The following is an 18,876-nucleotide window of genomic DNA, read 5'->3' on the forward strand; positions in this document are numbered from 1 at the left end:
GAAAATAGGGGTGCTCCTGTGATCAGAATGCATCAGTTTTGGTGCATGGATTTTGTAGAAATGAATTTGACTCTCTGGGGATCTGTGTGGTTTCCTCCCCAATTCCTGTGTTCTAGAAGAAATCAGATAGGGTGTGTGTGTGTGTGTGTGTGTGTGTGCCTGCGTGTGTGTGCACGTGCATCCATCCATCCACATGCATACACCGTTTCCTCTTAGAAAAGGAAAAAGTAGGGTAAAAGTTCCATCCAGGTCTGGAGAAAGAACTAAAAAGTTTCTCTGAATTCTCTCTTCTCACTTACTCAATTTATATATTAAATAAATGTATATATTAAACAAATTTATATATATAAATTAATATACACAGATACACTGCCTATAACACAAAATAATAAAAGATTTTTTTTGCCCTCATAAGGAATATTTGGGTTACAGCTCTATCCATAATGTGTACAAAATTGGATATATTAAGCTGCAGAAAAAAGAACAGTGTGGAAAAATGTTTCCTTCCTCCATCTCTTCACTTACGTCATTGTAGCTGGAATTCTTAAGAACCCTATTGAGAAAGAAGGATAACCAAAGAAAACCCATTCCTGACCCAATAATATGATACCAGCCTGCTGTTGGGTTATAAATAATAAATCGACTAGTAAATATCAAATCTGTCTTATGGAAATAAAACAAACAAACGACAAAACTGTGATCCTGTTTCAGCTGTGAAAGGCCACCACCATTTGTCTGCCTGGCAAGGAGAATAATTCTGGAATTTTGAATGCTTACTTTGGAACGATTGGGCAGAAAATTGATTTTGAAGCAAAAGAAGACTTGGAGCTTTATCATCTTACTTCCTATTTGGAATCTGTCCTGTCTCTTCTCTCTTAACCAAATTGTGCAAAGGTTGTGTAAATAAATTTGCCTCTTCAGAAATCCACTCTGTGGGAGCCTGTTGACTCCTCTGTGGCTGTATTTCTGAAGTAATTCCTGAGATGAAATTTAAGGTCTTATAATATGTAATGCCTTTACTCAGTAAATTGAGACCAGTCTTTTCAATGATTCTATAACTCCATAAAGTAGGCCATAGTGACTGCCTTCAGAATAATTCAATAGAATCTCTATGCCTCTGAATATAGAATCTAAAAGAGGACAAGGTGGGGAAGATGACTCTGGTAAAATACTTCTAATTTGATCACTTCTGAGATGAGCTATTTTAATGCATTCTTAGTAGGTTCAGCATGTACACAGGCTTGTTGTTTAAGTTAAGATTAGATTCCAACTGCATATAAACAAAAATCCAAATAACATTAGCAATTAGGTTGTTCTTTTTTTTTTTTTTTCCTTCTCTCTCTCAGACCAGAGAGGTCTAGAGACAGTCCAAAGCCAGATGGTGCCTCTGTGGTTACCAGGGATCCAAGCTGTTTTCTGTCTCTGGTTGTGCCAGCCTTCATATTACCTCGTGTTCCAAAATGGTTGCTGGAGTGTCAGCCATCACATTCTCACTACAGGCAGCAGGATGGAGGAAGAGGAGAAGGGTAACAGGAGTCCTCTTCTGGCCAGATTAGCTCAAAAGTCCTACGTAGCACTTCAGCTTATATCTAACTGGCTAGACTTAGGCACACAGACATACCAGCCGTAATTGAGGCAGGAAGATAGGTCTTTTGGCTGAATACATTACTAACCTGAATCAAATGGGGCTGTGTTACTGAAGAAAGACCAGGGATCCCTGGGTGGCGTGGTGGTTTGGCGCTTGCCTTTGGCCCAGGGTGCGATCCTGGAGACCCGGGATCGAATCCCACATCAGGCTCCCGGTGCATGGAGCCTGCTTCTCCCTCTGCCTATGTCTCTGCCTCTCTCTCTCTCTGTGTGACTATCATAAATAAATAAAAATTAAAAAAAAAAAAGAAAGACCAGATAGAGGGGACACACATAACCAGTGGTCCCTGCCACATGCAAGGCACTCCAATTACTATTTGGTCAAAGAGTATAGTATAGCAGAAAGCACTTGTCCTTTGAAATCAGATGGACTTGTATTCGAATCTTAGCTTCTCCACTCACTACTAGTTGTGAGACCACTTCCTCTGAACAGGAGGAGAAAAACCGCTACATTTTAGAGTTGCTTTGCTTTCAGAAGGTTTATTTTTTTTTTAAAGATTTTATTTATTTATTCATGAGAGACACACAGAGAAAGGCAGAGACATAGGCAGAGGGAAAAGCAGGCTCCATGCAAGGAGCCAATGTGGGACTCGATCCCAGGACCCCAGGATCACGCCCTGGGCTGAAGGCAGACGCTCAACTGCTGAGCCGCCCAGGCATCCCATTTTCAGAAGATTTAAACAAAATCTTGTGTAACAAGTGCCTTGTCCATGGGAGATACTGAATCACAGCCGTTATAATTGTTATTCTTTTTCCTAAATTTTTAAAAACCTCGATATAGTTGACACACAGTGCTACATTAGTTTCAAGTATACAACACAATGACCCAACTTCTCTGCACACTGTGCTATGATCACAAATGCAGCCATCATCTGCCATCACACACTATAGGTGTTATTATTATTAATGGAGAGTAAGATGTACTTTCTACTGCATCAGCATAATGATGGCTTGTTAAATTGAGATATAATTCGCATAATGTAAAATGTACCTTTTTAAGGTGTATAAGTCAGTTGTGTTCACAAAGTTGTATAACTATCACCATGATCTAATTCCAAAACATTTTCATTATTCCCTAAAAGAAAGCCTGTATCACCTGGCAGTTACTCTTCCTTCCTCCCTTCCACCAGCCCCTGTCAGCCACCAGCTTTCTGTCTGCTGTGCCTATGGATCTGCTTTTCTGGATGTTTCATATAAGTAGAATCATATCATTTGTGGCTTTGTGTCTTTTACTAGCATAATGTGTTTTCAAGTTTCCCCTATGTTGTAGCACATACCAGAACTTTATTCCTTTTTGATGGTTGAATAATATTCCATTCCATGGATATACCACATTTTGTTTATCCATTCAGGGCCATGTGGATTGTTTGCACTGTTTGGCTACTACGAATAGTGCTTCTATGGGCATTCATATACAAGCTTTTGTGTGGATGTGTGTTTTCATCTCTCTTGGGTAAATACCTAAGAGTGGAATTGCTGGGTCACATGGTAATCCTATGTTTCACCTTTTGAGGACCTACTGGATCATTTTCCAAAGCTGCTACATCATTTTACATTCCCACCAGCAGTATATGAGGTGCCAGTTTCTCTACATCCTCTCCAACACTTGTTAGTTTACATCTTTTTCATTATAGCCACACTAGTGAGTGTGAGTGGTGTCTCACTGTGGTTTCGATTTGCATTTCCCTAGTGATTAATAACATGGAACATCTCTTCATGTGCTTATATCTTCTTTGGAGAAACATGTATTCAAGTCCCTTGCCTATTTTATTTTATTTATTTATTTTTAAAAGATTTATTTATTTATGATAGACATAGAGAGGGAGAGGGAGAAGCAGGCTCCATGCCGGGAGCCCAACGTGGGACTCGATCCCGGGACTCCAGGATTGCACCCTGGGCCAAAGGCAGGTGCTAAACCACTGAGTCACCCAGGGATCCCCCCCTTGCCTATTTTAAAAATCAGTTATTTATCTTCTTATTGTTGAATAAATCTCTCTTACAAGAGATAACATTTTGGATACTTATCAAGTTTATGATTTGTAAATATTTCCCTCCCATTCTGTTATGTGTACTATCTAACTTACTTTTTAAAAAAATTTATTTATTTGGGGGATGGAGGAGGGGCAGAGGGAGAATGAGAGAGAGAATCCTCAAGCAGACTTCCCGCTGAGCATGGAGCCCGCTGTGGGTCTCCATCCCAGGACCCCAGGATCATGACCTGAGCCAAAATCCAGAGTCAGCTGCTTAACCAGCTGAGCCATCCTGGTGACCTTCTGATTTACTCTTTATAACAATCTTTTGAGTTGGATATTGTTACCCCATTTTACAGAGAGGAAGCTGAGGCTCTGAGGCAGTGAACTGCTTGGCCAAGATAACACACCTGCTAACTCAGAAGATGGTTCTGAAACCCAGGAAAAGATAAGTCAGGGCTCTTCTACTTTTATTGGTAGAAACTCATGTCAGACCAACTTCTGCTAAAGAAGTTGCTTATATACCAGGGACCTTTAGGGGCTGGCCTGGCAGCAGGCATGGTATAGATAGATTATGCAGAGCCAGTGATTCAAATGATGTCACCAAGATTCTCTTTGTCCCTCTTTCCTTCCCTCCCTCCAGCTCCTTCCGTCTTTTGGTTAGCATCTTAAAAAAAAAAAAAGATTTTATTTATATATTCATGAGAGACACAGAGAGAGAGGCAGAGACATAGCAAAGGGAGAAGCAGGCTCCCTGCTGGGAGCCCAATGCAGAACTTGATCCCAGGACCTTGGGATCACCACCTGAGCTGAAGGCAGATGCTTAACCGCTGAGCCACTCAGGCATCCCTGGTTAGCATCATTCTTAAGCACGTTCTCTCATGTGTGGCAAAGATGATCACCAGTAGCTGAAGGCTTACTAATAAGTCCTTTGAGCTAGAGTATGTCTCTCTTTACCCAGTTCTCTTTATGGAGAACTGCTCCATAAAGCTCCCTGATTGACCTTGCTGAGGCTGACTGCTTATTGATGGGAATACCCATTAGTGCTGCTTTCAGGAATCTAGGATTCTCTGAGTAAACAGCCAGGACCCAGCCCACTTGTTGGGCACTTGGAAACTTATGATTGACAATCTCTGGAGAGTCATGTGGAGTCTGGGAGCAGATAGTTCCTAAAGAAAAGGATATGAAGGACAGACAGAAAAAATAGCTGGTGTCCTGCAAGGTCTGTCTGAACTGCTAAATTCAGGATGCTGAAATGAGTTGGGGGTAAATGAAAGTTAATTCCTAAAGGTAGATATTGGGAAAAAAATCAGTTGGTTCATAAAATAAAAGATATTGAAAATAATCATCTCCAGATCCAATCAACAGTGTGTTCTCTGCTGTCCACTTAAACAGCAATTTTGTAAAGTAGTTTGTATAATAACCTCTAAATCCCTACAGCTGGAGCAATAAGACTAATTTTTCAAAACAAAAAATAAAATAAAAAGCAGGGAACAGAAGCTAGATGTATCTGTCAGAAGGTTTGCTAGCAATTGTAGAGGTTTTTTGTTTTGTTTTGTTTTTTTAAATCAGAGCCCCTAGTGTGATGTGGAATGTTCACATTTGAGAAAGATGTTAACCAAATAGCATATGCTAAGAAGAAAGCTCTGCAGTGGGTGGGCAATTTTCCTTTTTCAAATAGAGCGATGCCCTACATTTGACATAATTAGGAAAAAAATTCTGTTATAATACAGCTCATTGTTATGTAGGTTTAAATACCTTGCAGGTGAAATCATACTTTTGAAAAGCAACAACTGGATACTGTGATAGATTCATATAACATAGGGTGCCTCAAACAGGGGCCCCCCAGCCCAGAACCAATGGACTGTGGACTGCTGATGGCTTGCAAGGTGGATCTGAAGGCAGAGCTGGTGGCCTTGTGGCATTTGGGGTTGGTTGTAACACTGATGTCATAAAGGAATTCATCAAATTATAGGATGTTATTGTCCTAGTACCTGAGAGCCTGTGCCCTGGCTCAGGCTCCTGGTTTGAACTACAGAGAAAAGGAGGCCAAAGGAGGTGAAATGATTTGGCTCTGCAAAAGGAGCTGGCCTGTCTGGCATTCCATGTTCCTTCTCGATGCCAAAGTCATAAATAGCTGTCATTTATCAAAGTTTTCTTCTTGAGTAGTGTTTCAGATGATCAGCAGCTTTGAAAAGTGCTCATGAAAGTAGGTCTAACTGGGCTTTGGACAAATCAGAGAGAGAGCCATACATGAAACGACCTTTCTTTCTTTACTTTTTTTTTTTTTTCTGAACTTTATATTCATAGGTCACCTATTTGGAATACATATTTATTTCTGTTTGGATTCTCTGAACATTTCCTCAGTTGTGATGAAAATTTGTGTCTGTGCGTGCGTATGAGGACAGGGACTGTCTTGTGTATCTTCTTGGCTCCCAAGGAGCCTAGCATAGGACCTGTTTAGAATACAAGTGGTGATATTTGTAGCTAGCATTTATTGATCATTTTATATATGCCAGGCACTGCGCTAATAAGCACTTTGCATGGAGTATCTCGGTTATACCTCACAACGACCTTATGAGAGAAAGGTCTTCTTGTTATTCTTCTTTTAAAGGTAAAGAAATTGATGTTAAATACTTTGTTTAAAGTTAACAATCCCTGTGAAGTGGCAGGGCAGGGACTTGAACTCAGGTTGTCTGAATCCAGATTACTCACTGTTAGCCACCAGAAAGGTTATCTTTCTATGAACTGATGGGTTCCAACAGAATGTCTCTACCCAATTGGGGAATGTCCTTAGGTACTCAGGTCACAATGGTCTCATGTCTGAAAATGCCCAAGGCAGGAAGGATTTGTCAATCCACAAGTAAAGTGGATTTGGTCAAAGAAGAAATCTCCCCTGTGCTCTGCACAAGCTGCAGGGCTGCTGAGATCAGAGAGGAGCGGGTTGTTTAAAAAAGAAAAGTCACCACTTCCCACTGTTGGCACAGAACATCTCTCTCCTTGGTCCTCATGACTTCTCATATCTTACAGAGGGGCCCTTAAAGGAGGGAGGAGAGGATGGGAGGAAGTAGAAGGCCCATCCACTGACATGAATTGCCCTCGAGCTCCCCAGTTTACCTGGCTTTGGAGAGAAGGAAAGAAAACAAGACAAGAGAATAAAAACAGGAGGAGGAGTACCACTCCAGTCCTGCAGTGTACCCACAATCTTCTTGCTCAAAATTAGGGGTGTCAGTTCACTGATCTTGTGCTAGATTTTATGCAGTTATGGTTTTTAAATAGTAGGCAAATGCCTCTAAGCGTTCTTTGATACTGTGATACAAAGGTGAGCAGAGTGTTCTTACATGGGGGAGGGAGGGGTTCAGGTATTTTTCTGAAGACACAGTCTTGAGTCCCTTCTCTAAAATGTAACCGGGAAAGGTGGAGGAGTAGGGGGAGCCTTGGGAACCAGGATACCTGGGATCTGGCCCTGGTTCCCCACAAATCTTCTGGGGAAGTAGCTCTGATAGTCTGTGATGATTTCAATGATGAAAGCAACTTGGAGAACCACAATTCCTCCTTCCAGTTCTCCTCCCAATTCCTCCCACACCCCTGCCCCAGTGAATGCTCATTTATTCATCCATCCATCCATCCATCCATCCATCCATCCATCCATCCATTCTTCTTCTTTTCACCTATTCAGTGAGCATCTTTCAAGCGTTTAGGGCTCTGGCATTGTAATAGTGAATAAAAAATCCTCTGCTCTCAAGGAGCTCACAGTCTGGTTGGGGAAATATAAATATTTGAAAAATGGTGCTGTGGAAAGGAGTCCTAAAAGAGGCATGTTCTCAGTCTTGAGATAGCACAGAAAGTGGGCCTGAGTGTGATGAAGTCTCAGTGGAAAACAAAACATGTTCGTAAAAAAAAAAAAAAAAAAGAACCTTGGATGTTCTGTAAGTTCTCATTTTTCAGGTTAATGTGTGTTTTTCAGAAATAAACTAAGATTTAAAACCACTCACTCCTGTAGATTGCAGGTTTTTAGGAACCCCATATAACACCACGATTCTTCTTCACTGGAGGTTGTTGTACTCATATTAGAAATGATGTAGTTCATAAAAGGGAGCTGGTTCAATCCAAAACACATTTATTGGGGGCCCCTGGGGGACTTGTACTAGGCAGTACCTTCTGTGGGCCGAAGCCGGCGGGGTTTACATTCAGACTGAATGTGAACGGTAGTTCTGTAGTTCTCCACTGATTAATCGTTGACCTTGAGCAGCTTGTGCATGTCTCTGAGCTCTCTCAGCAGAAAGCATGAGGAGATTTCAGGAGACGGTGCTTGTAAAATGCCAAGCCTCGGCCCCCAGGAACCTCGGGGATGTAGGTGATACACAGAAGGATAGATTCAGTCCCCCAGCGCCCTCAGGGGTTGACAGTCTGGGAATTTTGTAGTGCAGGAAAATCAGTAGGAAGATCTGAGTTCTGAGCTGAGCCCTGCCACCCACAAAGCCACTTGTCCCTGGGGTGGTGCTGTCTTCTCTGGGTGTAACAAGTCTGAAGTCCCTCTGCATGATGCCAGCACCTTCTGCAGAGTGAGAAAAACTATCTTGCAAGCATCCGCGGGAAGATTAGTCTCACCTGGAGGAATGGGCAAGGGGGTGCTCTCCAGACCAGTCAAGCTTGCATTTGAGTTGGGTTTGTAATGAGTTTGTAATAACCCGTAGACTCTATGCGAGAGAAAATTATCCTGGGGCTATGGACCGTCTGTCTTGGATGAGCTTGTGGCGCAAGGTGGCTAATTGCACGGACTGTGAAATTAGACTGGTCAGTCTTGCCAGGTGACCTCTAGGCTTCAGGTTTTCCCCTCTTGTAAAATGGGGACAGTGTCAGTACCTGCTTTATAGAGTTGCTGTGAGTATTTAGTGAGGTCAGGCCTGCAATGACTCAGAACAGTGCAGGGCATATAATAAGCACAACAATTGTCAGTTGATAGGATTTCACAGGACAGACAGAAATATATTCCTGAGTTCATTCAGTTGATATTTATACTATGAGTCTTCGGGTTCCAGCACTCTATCTGACCCTTCTCTTGTCTCCATCAGAAGGGTCAGAGAACCAGGAGGTGGAAGAGAAAGTGGTTTTTTGTCTCCAATTCAACCAAGTTCTCCTCTTTACTTCCTGAGAAACACTCAAGCGGTTTACTTGGAGGATTTAAATTAAGTACATTTGGGACTAGAATAGGCTTTTTATTTTTTTTTTATTGCATGAAATTGCACGAGTGCATTTGGGAAACACTCATACAAGGCACCCGACAAAAGCAGTCTTTATTTAGCTTAGGTATAGAATATGGCAACAGGAGCCTAGCAGTAAAACACGTGAAATCAAATGCATCCCTCTCTCCGCCTGCTCCCCACCCCCACTCTGCAGCGCTTTCCTCTCTTCTAGCACTTCATTAAGATGATTGAAAACGAAGTCATAAGTTATCAGGTAAAATAAGGAAATAAGAATACTTTCTCTGGTTGCCTGGGTTGGGAAAAACATCTAACAGAGTAGCACTATGGGAAGTATAGTCAAGAGACCAATTTTGCAGGCTGTGGGAAAAGCCTGCCAGGCTCAGGGATCTAACTTGCAGTGAGATTTCGCTGTGTCTCAGTTTCCATTATTATACTCCCACATCAGGACTGTTATATGAATGAATCCTGATGCCGCGTACGTAACCACCAGTGCAATGCCTGGCCCGGGGTGGGAGCTCAGAAAGTGGTAGCACAGTAGCCGCAGGTGTGTCTCTGGTAAATCTGAGATAATTACACTGACTTTATTAAAGTTGTTATGAAGTTTAAAGAAGGAGATGTGTGGGGGTGCCTCGGTGGCTCAGTTGGTTAGACATCTGACTCTTGATTTCAGCTCAAGTTGTGCTGTCAGGGTCCTGGGATCAAGCTTGGCGTCTGTCCGGTGTCTGGCCTCCACTCGCAGTGGGGAGCTTGCTTAAGATTCTCTCTCTTCCTCTGCCCCTCCCTCTGCTCAGCTCTCTCTCTCAAATAAATAAATCTTAAAAAAAAAAAAAAGAATGATATATGTGTCCAAAATCCTAATTCTATTCACTAAGCAAAGTGTCAGATATATAGCAGGTCTGTTTCTTTTCTTTCTTCTTTTTTTTTTTTGGAAGGAATATCAGAATTTATATCTCCAGATGAGGTTTTCAATAGTCCCATACTATCCAAAAAGCATTTTCTACTATGATATCTCAGATCTTGACTGACACTTTACGTGACCTAGTTCACTGAAGTCTCAGAGCACTAATGCATAGTTACTATCATTGCTCCCATTTTTCGGACGTGAAAACTGAGACCCAGAAAAATGAGTTCCTTCCACAAGGTCTTATAGCTGCTGTGGAGCAGAGATGTGAGCCCACGTCCCTCTTAGCTAGAACTCATGCTCCTGAAAAAGAAATAAATTCCTGAAAAGTAAGTAAACTCAAAATAAATGAAATTCATACAGCTTATAACTCATGCTCCTGCAAAGTAAATGCCCTGTTCTATCCTCTAGAAGCTGCCTTGCCTGGAATGTCCTTTTTTAAAAATAGGAACTGTATTCCATGAAATTGAGGCTTTTGTTTTATGGCCTCTAACTCATTTCTGATCCTGGTTAGTATTCACTCTGTTGGACTCTAGATACTGGTTATTTACTTCCAAAGTCCAAAACCATCACGAATGGATTTGACTTCCCAGAGGATACTTACAAGAATAAGCTAAGTCTCTGAAGAGGATTCCCAAATCTGAGATCTCATATTTTGGGAATTGCTATGCAGCCTCCCCCTCCCCTGCCTTTTTCCTCCTCCAGGTGACTAATTTAGATGTATCTGAGTCCTGGAATGAAAAGAAATGTATTTATAGTCATACTTCATGTGAAAAGCAAGTTCAAAGGGAACTAACATTGGTTGATTATTCACTATGCGTCAACTGCTTTATCCACATCCCCTCAGTTTATTTCCCCCAATACCCTGTAGTGTATAGTTTTATTATCACGCTAAGTTTGCAGAGGAGAAGAGAAGGGAGATAACCTAGAGATCCCAACCCTGGTCCACGTAACATAACGCATATTCTCTTCCCACAGTGTTGCCCCTGTCCCTTGAAGGCACTGGGAGCTTTTGAAGAATGATGTAAGTTCCATCCCATCAGGTTGGGATGTTGGCTGGCACTGTTGATCTTGCTCCCAGAGAGCATCCCAAACTCCCCACCTCCATCCACTCTCGCATCCCTGGTACGTTGTTGGACATCTTGCAAATGCACCCCCTTGGTTGTTAGGTAGGTGGGCCGGAGTGAAGCCTGTACTTGGAAATAGAAGTCTGGCAATTCTCCGATGACAATGGAGTCAATAGTGCTGTCGCTGTCCATGAAAATAAGCCACCACTCTTTTTACTAAAGCATGCTACAGGGACTACTGTCTTACCCCAGTCAGCAGTGCTCACTCAGAGTAAGAAACTGCAGGAGAAGCGTGAGGGTGCTCAACTGCACTGATGGGGATGATGATAACAAAGATGAAGTATGCTTCATACAAAGCTGGGCACACACAAGTATACGTATGCGTGTGTGTTTCCTGGCCCTGGAGAGGATGATATATATTCCCAAGCAGCTCCACACAAAGAAATCCAGCGTTTTAAGTTTTGCCTACATCAGACTCTCTATTCACTTTGAGATATCCAGGAATAGTTTTCAGGCTATTTGAGAAAATGAGAGGTGCAGATGGCTTGCACTGGGACATGGTTTTAAATTTAAAGAGGATTATGGCCCATGAACCCCAGAAATTGTGGGTAGAGGTGTGAACCTTTGAAATTCTAATTGCATACCAGTCTGAGGGAGGTATATGCTTACCGGGGCACAATATCTCATTGTTCAGGTATTCCTTTCCTGGCCAGAGGAGACGGGGAGGAGGAGAAGTATAACATAATCCCCAAGTGAAACTGAAACAATTGATGGCAGCATTTTGAGCTCTCCAGTGAGTTCAGTCTGGAAAGAAATCCCCGGCTGTTTACCATTGCAGCTAGCTTAGCTTCTCGTAATAAACATTATTCCTTGCGTTGTAGAGCTGGGGGTATACACAGACTCGGCTCCAGCTGGAAGGGATCTGTGTGGTCATTTTGGCACACCCACCCCTTTATTTTATAAGTGATGGCACAAAGTCCCTAGGTGACAGCATCAGTTATTAGGAGAGAAAGCTCCAGAATCCAGGGCTCTGGGAACCGAGGCAATTATTCACCGACTCTAGGCTTTTAATAACAGCTCATATTTATCAAGTGTTTATATATGTCAAACATGCAGGATGGAAGGAGCAACCAACCCAGTGGAGATGATAGGCATTAGATGACTTGCAATACAGAGGAGAATAGAATAAATACAAAATCAAAGTCAAAACGGATTTCCAGCCTAGAGGAAGTCTTTCCTGGAGTGGATGTAAGTCTGAGTGCTGGGTGTTATACTCCACTGCTTCTTAGGGTAGCATAGGGTTACTGAGATCAGAGAGCTTAATTAGCCCAAGTTAGTAGGAGCCATATTTGCTCCAAGTCACAGAACTTGCCAGATGCAGGATGCTAAGGTGAGTATGCAGAAAAAGAGGTAAGATTTTCTTCTGAGTGACTCATACTCCAAAAGCTCATTTTCTGTCAAACACTGCCAATGAGCAAGTGACCTCCAGGTGCTGGGCTTCAACTGCTTGCTGTTGCCATCTGGCTGTCTCCCCAGAACCTCAACCAAACTTTTTTTTTTTTTTAAAGATTTATTTATTATTTGAGGGGGGGTGGGGCAAGGGGAGAGAGTCTTCAAGCAGACCCCCTGCTGAGCATGGAGCCCAACACTGGGCAAGATCATGAACTGAGCCAAAACCAAGAGATGGGTGCCTAACTGACTGAGCCACCCAGGCTCACCCCTCAAAACCAAACTTTTAAAGGGCTAATAAGGAGAAAGTGAGTGCCTGTTTATTTACTTATTTTTTAGAATGTCTCTCAAGGTTCATTTCTCAACCCTTTACTTTGCCAGAGAAAAATCTTTATTCACATCCGCTGTCGTATGAACTTCTTCCTATAGTTAACTGAAACCCTTGCCTACCTGATATTAATGAGTACTTTGCTGGCGGCGTACTGCAGGTTCCGTACAGCCAACACAGGCAGACCAAACTCCTCGAACTCATTTCATAATGGCTTTCCTGTGCACAAAGTACTTTCTCAGCCATTATTATTTTACATCCTCACGGGGTTGATTAATCTGCACATGAGGCAACTGAAGGCCAAGATCCCATAGCTAACAGATGTCTTTGGGACATGGCCTCTTGCTCTCTTCTGCTCAAGATGTCACCTGCCAGAGAGGTCTTCTCTGAACATTCCTTATACTGTAGCACCTCCACCACTTTCTTACTTTACGTGTATTCCATGTTGTATCACATGATTTGTTGGATATCTCTTTCCCTACTAGAAGGGAAGCTTCTGAGAGCAGGGACATCGTCATTACTGAATCTCCAGGGCATGTCGTAGGCCCTTAGCAAGTATTTGTGGACAGTAAGGTGATGCATTTTGATTTGACAAGCACTTGGCTACTTCTCAGTGCCAGGCCCAATGCTAGGCAAGGTCCCTGCCTTGGGCCACTCCATTGTAGTTGTGGGTAAGGACCAGATAACACTTAGCCACACAAGATGGCAGGAACTCAGTCCTAGGGGAGGCCACAGAGCCAGCCTTCTGCCCTAAGGGGGTGGTGCATTTGGAGACGAGTTTATAGGACTGCAATAAGGCTTCAATGAGAGGGATGGTGGGAAGCCTCCCAAGGGCCTAGCTTTCTTCTTCTTCTTTTTTTTTTTAAAACCAATTTTATCCAAAATCAGTGGTGAGACATTAAATGGGATTCTTTGGACTAAGTAGACCGAGCTAGTTAAAACAGCCATCTGCCAGGACCGAGGAATGAACAATCTGTTGGTACTTCATCCGCTGAAATTTGGCATCTGCTGGGCATTGTACATTACACCATTTGCACCTCCGGAAATACCTTTTGCGCTCTTGACCCTCGTGTGTCCTGCGGGCTAAAAAAAAAAAACAACAAAAAACTTACATGCAAATGGAAGATTAGAGAATTATTTTTAAAAAAGCAAAAAAAAGGCAAAAATCTTTTCATTTATCTTAGCATTGTAGCAGCCTAAGCAAAACTGCACAGAACTCGCCCCCCAAGGACGCTGCCCGGGACCGAGGGCGGGAGGCAGGCGAAGGCGAGCGCGCGGGTTGCAGCCGGAGCCCCGGGGGCCGCCCCCGCCCCGCGCCCGCGCCCGCGCCCGCGCCCCCCCTTCCATCCTCGGTCCGCGGCCTCGCAGCAGGAGGCGGCGCTCCCGGCCTCGCTTCCTGCACCCACTCGGGACTAAAAAAGAACGCGCACAACTTTTTTTGGTCCCTCTTCTCGCAGAACGCAGGCGTAGCGAGCTCGACGAAGTAACCGCTCCGGGGGCGGGGGCGGGGGCGGGGCGCAGGCTTCCGGAGCCCCGCGAGCCGGGCGGCACCCACACCCCCGCCGCCCCCCGACGGGGCGCCCGAGTCGGAACGCTGCCCGGGGAGGCGGGGGCGGGGCGAGCGCTGTGTGGGCGGGGCTCGCGCGGCGGGGGCGGGGCTGGGGCGGTGCGCAGGCGGCGGGGGCGGTGCGAAGGGGCTCAGGCGGCGGGGGCGGGGCGAAGGGGCTCGGGCGGCGTGGGCGGGGCTGGGGGCGGTGCGCAGGCGGCGGGGGCAGGGATGGGCGGGGCTCAGGCGGCGGGGGCGGGGCGAAGGGGCTCGGTCAGCGGGGGCGGGGCTGGGGGCGGTGCGCAGGGGGCGGTGCTGGGCGGTGCTGCGGGGGCGGGGCGAAGGGGCTCGGTCAGCGGGGGCGGGGCTAGGGCGGCGTGGGCGGGGCGAAGCGGCTCGGGCGGCGGGGGCGGGGCGCAGGCGGCGGGGGCAGGGATGGGCGGGGCTCAGGCGGCGGGGGCGGGGCGAAGGGGCTCGGGGGCGGGGCGCGGGCGGTGGAGGCAAGGGGCGGGGCTCAGGCGGCGGGGGCGGGGCGAAGGGGCTCGGGCGGCGTGGGCGGGGCGAAGGGGCTCGGGCGGCGTGGGCGGGGCCCGGGGGCGGGGCGCGGGCGGCGGGGGCGGGGCGCGGCGGGCGGCGGCGCGTGCGCAGAGCACTTCCTTGTTTGTCCCCGTGACTGTAGCGGGAGCGCCGCCTGCCCGCCGCCCGCCGCCCGCCCTCCCTCCCTCCATCCCGCCCTCCCGCCCGCGGGAGTGTGCGCTCGGGCAGTCCGTCGGTGTCCTCGCCGCCGCCTGTCAGAGCGCCCCGGGAGGCAGCGCCGGCCGGCCCGAGCCCCCGCGGAGCGCCGCGCCCCCTCCCCCGCCGCCGGCATGAGCACAGGGAGGCGGGTCCCCGAGAGCCCCCAGCCTCGCGCGCCGCTCGGAGTTTGAAGCCCGCCGCCCGCCGCCCGCCGCACCCGCCGCACCCGCTGCACCCGCTGCACCCGCCGCACCCGCTGCAGCCGCCGCGCCCGCCCTTTCTGCCGCCGCCGCCGCCGCCGCCGCCGCCGGGGACGGGAGCCGCGCCAGGCCGGGCGCCGGGTGCCAGGCTGCGCGGGGCTGCGCGGGGCTGCGCGGGGCGTTCATGAGCCGCCGGGCGGCCCGCGGCCCCGGGAGCCTGCGCCGTGACTCACTCCCCGCCCCCGCTTGTGTCTCGCCCCCCCGGCAGGATGCCGGACCAGATCTCCGTCTCCGAGTTCATCACCGAGACCACCGAGGACTACAACTCGCCCACCACGTCCAGCTTCACCACGCGGCTGCACAACTGCAGGAACACGGTCACGCTGCTGGAGGAGGTAGGTCGGGCCGGCGCCCTCCCCCCCCCCCCGGACCCCGGCCCCTCCGCCGGGCGCCTCGCTGCCCCCGCTCGCAGCTGGATCGTCTGCATTTCCGAGCGGGGAGGGATGGGGGGGCTGGGGCAGCCACACCCCCCACCCCCACCCCATCACCTCCCGCCCCCAGGTGAAGAGGGGGACTTGCCGGGGCGCTGGAGGCGGGGAGAGGATGGAGCGAGCCCCTGGTACCCCTAGGAAAAAGAAGAGGCAGGTCCTCTCCTTGTCTCGAGGGTGCCCTACTGCCAGGCTCTTTCCACATCCTTCTGACCCCGTCCTACCCCGCGAAGTAAGTGGCGTCAGGCCCCAGAGGGCAGAGGGAGGCGAAGCAGCACGGCCAAGGTCACCAGCAAGGGACCGAGAGATGGTCCCTGAGTGCCCCTCTCCGTGACTCGGCTCCGCCAGGCGGGCTGAGCTGCATAGACAGGGGCCCACGGGATTAAAACCCCAAAGGGTCCAGAGGAGACTCGGGCTGGCATTGCCTCCACCCCAGGAGTCTCCCCGCAGCCAGTCTCTGGTGCCTAAACCCTGGGTTGGAAAGAGAGAGCTGTGCAGACAGGTTCCCCACCCGGCTCCCAGCACCCGAGGGAGGGTTTGGTTCTGCCGAGGCTGCTGCGCCAGCAGGACTTGCCCGCAGGGCGCTCCTAAGCTGTGAAGGGAGACCCGAGGCTGCCCTGCCTGCTGGGGAAGAGCTGGCCAGAACGGGGGAAGGGGGGGGTCTGAGCCTGCAGAAGGAGAGCTCCCCTTATCTAGACCCTCCAGAGAGGCATTGTGGGTGTCCTGGGCAGGGCCAAGGGCATGGCGATTTCCTTTAAAATTGAAGTGAATTCGTGATAGGGCAGGGTGGGTAGGTAAGGAGGAACCCGCAAACCCAAGAGCTGCAAAAGCCTCTGAACCTCCATAAAAATAGGACATTTGCCCTGGAACTCTGCACCATCTGTAAGTGCCATAAAGCACCACTCCCCTCCAAACAAGCCAAGCCTATTTCAACTGGAAAAGACAGCAGTGGGGGGGGGGGGGGGGCAGGCGTGGAATTTAGGAAGGCAGATCGTTTTCCTGGGGTGGATTATCCTGTGGTTGGTTTATTTGAGGTTTGGGGAGCTCTTTCTGATAGAAGCTCACCACAGCCAGCTCTCTAATATTGAGAAGCTTGGGCTTCTGTGGGAAACTGCCCTTGGTACGGGCTTTGGTACTCACTCTTCTGGCCAGATTACTTGCAGAATTGGTACTCTGAAGCACAAAGTCCTAAATTTTAAGAGGGGAGAAATTTCTTTTCCTGCGGGGTCCTGTCTTTGCCTGCCTGGTGCAGTGAATGTCTCAGCATCGTATGCCAGTTGAGGATGCTTCTAGAGTTCTCTATGAAGTTAATGTTGGGTTATTGAACTGAATCTTGAAATTCATTTGGAGAAATACCTCCCAACTAAGTTTGTTTGAAAGCCAGAGGTAAATGGATGATTTTTTATTTTTTATTTTTTTTTGTCTTTGTGACCTGTCATTCTGTTGCAGTACCCTGACGTTTAGTGTCCGGGAATACACGGAATTGCCAGGCATTCAACCTCATAATGGGTCTGTCCTTCACTTCACTTAATTGTGATAAATTGGAACATGGTGATACAGGAGCATTTTGCATCCTTTTTGTGTACTAATCGTATATGCCTTCTGAAGGATGTGACATTGATTAGACTGAGTGGTTATTTTCCTTTTAGATAAGTTCTACGGTGCCTGCTAATAGAGCTGTCAGTTATATTAACTTTTCCTTTCTGCCCATTTAGATAGTGTTACTGTATTCTGTTTGTGTGGGGTGTGATAAGGGTAAGTAGCTGATAATGCTGTTTGTAGGGGTATATGCCCATATTTTTCAGCAGCAAGAGAGGATAGGGTTAATGTTAATTACATGCAGCTGCTCTTAATCTTAGTTTGAGGTAACTAAATTTAAACGTGACTGCAATAGATATATATATATTTTTTTAAATGAGGAATACTATTTTGCAGGATTAGGTCAGAAAATAGATCCAGTGGCCATATACATGTGGTCACCTGTGAACTTGAGGAGGAATCAGACTCAGGCTAGAAGTTCAAAAGTGTCATGTTAGATTATGGTGATAATACTCATGTCCTCAAAAATATTACAGTAAATGTTTCAGTCAGAATGACACAATAATTTTGTAATTGTTATTCTGCACTTCAGTGTAGTACTGGTCAAGGAGTCATTGCCCTAATCTGCATCTTTAACTCTTGACTCACATGCCATGAAGCTGAACTCATCATGAGTGATGGCCTTTTGCATATATGTGAAATGTACCTGCTAGTTTCTTACTGATAGGTAACCACCACAGTTGAATTTTTATTTTTTCCCCACTAATTTTGCATATACGGAAGGAGTACATTGTTATAAATAAGTGGATCAGAATTCAGTTCTTAAAAGATATGGGGCTAAAGGTTATTACCTCAAAATGTACGAAAAGGTTCTGGGGCAGACCACAAAATCTTGTTGGCATATGTTTCACAAATGAGATACTTGGAAACTTTAAGAATGCTGTTTGTGTTACTTTGTGGGTTATTCTTAGGAATAGGACTTTTGGGTACTTTTTTGGTGATGTGGAAACCCAGGAATAGGAATTCATTTGGGCAGCTTGGAATTCTTTTTTAAAAAAATCTTTTTCTAGTTCCAGTTATTAAGTGCTTTTCTGTTTATTTATAAATTCTTTTTGTTCTTTGGGTTCCTAATCAACCTATAGAAGTCTCAACTAAAAAACTGTAGCTCTCCAAGCTTGGATGCCTAAATTAACCCACACTCTTCCTTTTCTTGTGTCCTGTTGGCAAAGACTGCTTTGCAGATGTTGGTGCTTTTATTTAAATCTCTTTGTGATGAGCACTCTAGGAAATGGGTCAGAAATGTGGAGTAGAAAGAGGCGAAGAGTTTGCTTCTGGGCTTCACCTTTGGGGTTAAGGGGTCCGAGAGGACCGTGGGAGTTGCGGTTAGGCTGGCACACGATGAGTGGCTGCCTTTGGGAGGCAGGCATGGATTAGCTGCCTAGTTTTGTCCTGATGTCTGAGTGTTTTCCAAGCAAAAAGGCCGTGTTTTGCTTATTCAGCAGAGCACACTGACGTGTGCCATTTTACTCGTGACCATTTGGAAAGTATGAGTAAATGACTAGGAGACTAGGAGAAGACAGAGTTTTACTGAGAAAGGAGGGCAAGCAGGCATTCCAGGATCACTGTGTGGGGAGACAATAGGAAAAGACCCTCCATATAAAGGCTTAGACTGGTCAGTACTTAGTGCTTAATGAAAAGGAGAGTCAGCATGATAAATGAAGGTCTGCTTGGTTATTTAATATCGGGCCAGCGCTTTACCTTTTGTGATGATGGAGGAGACATATCCTGCCCACTTACTG

The 18,876-nt window shown here is 46.8% G+C and overlaps 1 protein-coding gene across 2 annotated transcripts in view; it reads left to right on the top strand.

Moving 5' to 3' along the window:
* Positions 1 to 18,876, top strand: part of ASAP1 (ArfGAP with SH3 domain, ankyrin repeat and PH domain 1) — a 357,684-nt gene that overhangs the window by 64,109 nt on the left and 274,699 nt on the right. For both annotated transcript variants that reach the window (XM_072733909.1, XM_072733908.1), the window contains exon 3: positions 15,319 to 15,445. In XM_072733909.1, the coding sequence (XP_072590010.1) occupies positions 15,319 to 15,445 (127 nt within the window). The remainder of the gene's footprint in view (positions 1 to 15,318; positions 15,446 to 18,876) is intronic.

The sequence above is a fragment of the Vulpes vulpes genome, chromosome 13 (assembly GCF_048418805.1).
Source record: "Vulpes vulpes isolate BD-2025 chromosome 13, VulVul3, whole genome shotgun sequence".
In the NCBI taxonomy this organism is placed as follows: domain Eukaryota; kingdom Metazoa; phylum Chordata; class Mammalia; order Carnivora; family Canidae; genus Vulpes; species Vulpes vulpes.